Source organism: Numida meleagris, chromosome 24, assembly GCF_002078875.1.
Source record: "Numida meleagris isolate 19003 breed g44 Domestic line chromosome 24, NumMel1.0, whole genome shotgun sequence".
NCBI classification, from domain to species: domain Eukaryota; kingdom Metazoa; phylum Chordata; class Aves; order Galliformes; family Numididae; genus Numida; species Numida meleagris.
The window spans coordinates 338,061-342,213 of record NC_034432.1 but is presented as its reverse complement, the minus strand read 5'-3'; the positions used below and the strand labels follow the sequence as shown (position 1 = coordinate 342,213).

Below are 4,153 nucleotides of genomic sequence, written 5' to 3'. Positions count from 1 at the left end.
GTGGAGTCGGGGCACTGGCGCGCACACAGCTCGTTGCAGCTCTCAGCGATGGGCTGGGGCACGGCGACGCTGGTTTTTGGTGGGCACAGGTCGTAGCAAGACATCTTGGTGTGATGGGACGGTGCTCTGCAAGAGGGCAGAGAGTGTCAGCCAGCAGCGGAAGGCAGTGCACCTGGCACAGGGGCCTGAAGCAGGCCCAGGCGATGGGCAGGAGGACAATTGCTCTCCGACTTACCCTGTTCCTGAAGGAGGAGGAGGCCAGAGCAGTGCTTGGGAGAGCTCTGCGCAGACCCAGCTTTTATCTAGGCAGAGCCGTGGCTCATCACTTGCTGGGCCAATGGCCACAGGCGGCACTTCCTGCTGCCAAGTCCAGGCTGGCCTGCCCCTGCCCTGCCTGAGTCAGGAGCCTCTGGCCAGACCAGCACAGGCCCCTTTGCTGCCTTTCCTCCCCTTTCTGCTTTGTGGGCCAAACATGCACTGCTGAGCAGGCAGTCAGTGAGAGGACCACCTTTGATGTGGCGTTTTGTCACCTCGCCCCTCTGCAGATAACAACTGCAGTGCGTTTGTCACTCAGATGCTGGCATGCAGCAGGCCTAGGACAAGTTGCCCACTTGCCCATTGCCACAACCCTGCTCCTCCCTGGGCCTCTTCACATCTGGCATGAGGCCAAAAGAAACCAAGCCCCTGGGGAAGCACTGTGGCACACAGGGCACTGACACTCATTATTTCTCATGCTCCCTGCCCTCTTACACAGGCAGAAGATCAGAAGGCAGTGGGGTAATTTGCCCATTAGCAGAGGGCTGGCCAGCGTCTGTGCAGGGAAATTGCAGGGGCTGAGAGCGAGGGTGGGGGCTGCCAAGGAAATGGCGTCATCAAAACAGCCTGGTGGTACACACACAGGAGATCGGGGCTTGGCTGCTGTGAGCCACGTGTCCCATCACGGTCAGCTCCTCCCCATGATCACCAGCCCCCATAAAAAGCAGCCCAGAGTGAGGGATGGCATCCACCTCTCCTGCCTGGCTCAGCTCCGGAAAAGGGTGAGTGTCTGGTCCTCCTCTGGCAGGAGACAGCATGGGTGTCCCTGGCAGGAGACTGTGGTGCTGGGAGGGTGCTGACGCTGGGCAGCAATGGCAGAGGCTCTGGCCCTGCTGTGTGGAGAGCAGTTCCTGGTCACGGCCTTTGCTCTGCCAGGGCATCTCCTCACTCACTGGTCCACCCTTCTGGGCTTTGCATTGCAGGCTCAGCTCTCTTCACACCAAGATGTCTTGCTACGACCTGTGCCCACCAAAAACCAGCGTCGCCGTGCCCCAGCCCATCGCTGAGAGCTGCAACGAGCTGTGTGCGCGCCAGTGCCCNCTCTTCACATCTGGCATGAGGCCAAAAGAAACCAAGCCCCTGGGGAAGCACTGTGGCACACAGGGCACTGACACTCATTATTTCTCATGCTCCCTGCCCTCTTACACAGGCAGAAGATCAGAAGGCAGTGGGGTAATTTGCCCATTAGCAGAGGGCTGGCCAGCGTCTGTGCAGGGAAATTGCAGGGGCTGAGAGCGAGGGTGGGGGCTGCCAAGGAAATGGCGTCATCAAAACAGCCTGGTGGTACACACACAGGAGATCGGGGCTTGGCTGCTGTGAGCCACGTGTCCCATCACGGTCAGCTCCTCCCCATGATCACCAGCCCCCATAAAAAGCAGCCCAGAGTGAGGGATGGCATCCACCTCTCCTGCCTGGCTCAGCTCCGGAAAAGGGTGAGTGTCTGGTCCTCCTCTGGCAGGAGACAGCATGGGTGTCCCTGGCAGGAGACTGTGGTGCTGGGAGGGTGCTGACGCTGGGCAGCAATGGCAGAGGCTCTGGCCCTGCTGTGTGGAGAGCAGTTCCTGGTCACGGCCTTTGCTCTGCCAGGGCATCTCCTCACTCACTGGTCCACCCTTCTGGGCTTTGCATTGCAGGCTCAGCTCTCTTCACACCAAGATGTCTTGCTACGACCTGTGCCCACCAAAAACCAGCGTCGCCGTGCCCCAGCCCATCGCTGAGAGCTGCAACGAGCTGTGTGCGCGCCAGTGCCCCGACTCCACTGCCTTCATCCAGCCGCCACCCGTCGTCGTCACCTTCCCTGGCCCCATCCTCAGCTCCTTCCCCCAGCAAGCCGTGGTGGGCTCTTCCGGAGCACCCGCCTTTGGGGGCTCCCTGGGCCTGGGGGGCCTCTATGGTGCCGGGGCCACGCAGGGCTCGGGGGGCCTCTGCACCTTTGGCAGGCCCTACGTTTCTCCTGCCTGCAGTCCTTGCCCCTTGCCCCGCTACAGCAGGAAGCTCTGGAACACTTGTGGGCCTTGCTAAACCAAAACCTATCCTTACAGCTCTTTCTGGCAGAAACCTTACTTAGTAGAAGCATTCCAAGTCGATGTCGCTGGTGATATTTTTCAACGTTTGGCTCTTCCTTTCTGCATATTTGTCTATAACTCTACTTTAATCAACCTGTTACTGAATGTGATCTTAATTACGTTGTATATCTTTTAATACTTCATTTAGTTTACATTTTTTGTTTTTATTTTTCTTCAGCTTTATATTGCACACTGAATTTATCTGTGCTTGGGTTTTACACTGACTTTTGCAACCATAGGAAATATATGTTTCTCTCATTATTCTGGTTGTCACTGTCTTTTTTCCTCTACTATGCTTGCTTTTATAGTTATCATTATTAAATCTCTCCTGTGTTAATTTTTTTTGCCCTTTTTTCTTTTCCCGCACATAGCGTTCTTATGTTGTCACTTGTCTCTCTACATTCTTATTAGACAAAATATTTTCTACTTGATTGCCACAGACAATTTTCCCTCTATCTTTTCAGTTACTTTCCTGTATTCTCCCTTAATAAACACTTTGCCACTCATTTTGTGTTTTATGAGTTGCTTTAAGACACTAATATATTTCCGGACTATTAAAACACTGCTGCCTCTCCTTTAAAGTGCAGGAGTCATTATCTATTTTTAAAACATCACCTGTCAACACTCTTAATCTCACTCCTTTAAAATTCAGCTTTACAACTTCATCCCTCCCGGTTGCTAGAAAATCTATAGAGACACAGGAAAGAATGGAAAGTTTTTATTGCAGGCTCCAGGTTCCTGCTGACAACATTTGTAGACACATTGGGAAAGGAGTAAACTACCTGGCTGACACGAAAGGGAAAACAGGGCAGGAACAGGGCTGACCAACCCCAGCGGCTACAAACCTGGTTCTGATTAGGGGAGTGATAAGCCTCCCTGTTCAGCCTGATGCTATTACTCACCAGTTAAACATGTGCATTGCATTATAACAAAACAGTTCACTTGCATAAATCATTAGTCACTGTTTCTAAATCGCTTTGATATCCTTTGTTCCTGAGAAGCTTGAGAAAAGCTGCAGTAATCATTAGTTCCCACGGGAACCCCCAAAAGACGTATTACAATTAGAAGAGCATTTAAATGACAGTGTCTTTAAGCACAGGTAGAGCTACCAAGAGGAGAGAGGAAATGGAGTTCTTTGATGTGGTGAGGGTTTGTGGATTTGACAAAGAGTAATGACATGCAACTCGTTCTGATTCTAGACACAGTGGTAAATTCAGGCAAGGAAGACATCTTTAGTGACTGGATGAAATGCAGATTGCAGTTATTCATCTTCTGTGCTTGAGGAGCCCAGGAGGCTGAGGTACAAAGGAAAAACAGAGAGACTCACGTGCAACACCACAAGGCTTTATTAGGACACAAAAACATAGCAGGCAGTTACAGAAACTCAAGGTGATCCAGGGGGAAATGGGCAATAGAGGGACTGTGCAGGGGGTGCCAGGCCCCGTTCAGGGCCTGTTCCAGAGAACAGTGGAGGTAGCAGGAAGATGCAGGGGACACCGAGGCTGCAGCCAGGAAACGTGGTAACAACAGGTGAGTGGGGCACTGAGCACGCAGCATCCTCCTGTCCCCATCCCGGGGCAGTTGATGGGTGCTGCCGGTCCCCTCGGCTCCTGCTCCATGTCCACCTGCTGTGGTCCTTGCTTCAGGGCTGTCGCTGGCTCTGGGCGTGATTGCAATGGCTTTAGAAAGCTCCGCAGCTCCCGCGGCGGGATCTGCCCCACCACCGGGCACCAGGGAAGGAGTAGCCAGTGCCCCAGGAAGAGAAGCCAGAG

At 53.4% G+C, this 4,153-nt stretch overlaps 3 protein-coding genes across 3 annotated transcripts in view; 1 reads left to right on the top strand and 2 right to left on the bottom strand.

Moving 5' to 3' along the window:
- Positions 1–320, bottom strand: part of LOC110387997 (scale keratin-like) — a 26,189-nt gene extending 25,869 nt beyond the window's left edge. The window contains exons 1-2 of the mRNA XM_021376783.1: positions 236–320; positions 12–126 (exon numbers count right to left, since the gene is read on the bottom strand). Coding sequence (XP_021232458.1) covers positions 12–104 — 93 coding nt within the window. The 5' untranslated portion in view covers positions 105–126; positions 236–320. The remainder of the gene's footprint in view (positions 1–11; positions 127–235) is intronic.
- LOC110388003 (feather keratin 2-like) overlaps positions 1–4,153 on the bottom strand; it is a 906,242-nt gene that overhangs the window by 869,581 nt on the left and 32,508 nt on the right. The window lies entirely within an intron of this gene.
- Positions 1,386–2,554, top strand: LOC110387987 (scale keratin-like). The gene is made up of 2 exons (XM_021376768.1): positions 1,386–1,748; positions 1,950–2,554. The coding sequence occupies exons 1-2, from the start codon at positions 1,708–1,710 to the stop codon at positions 2,335–2,337; spliced, it is 429 nt and encodes a 142-aa protein (XP_021232443.1). The 5' UTR covers positions 1,386–1,707; the 3' UTR covers positions 2,338–2,554.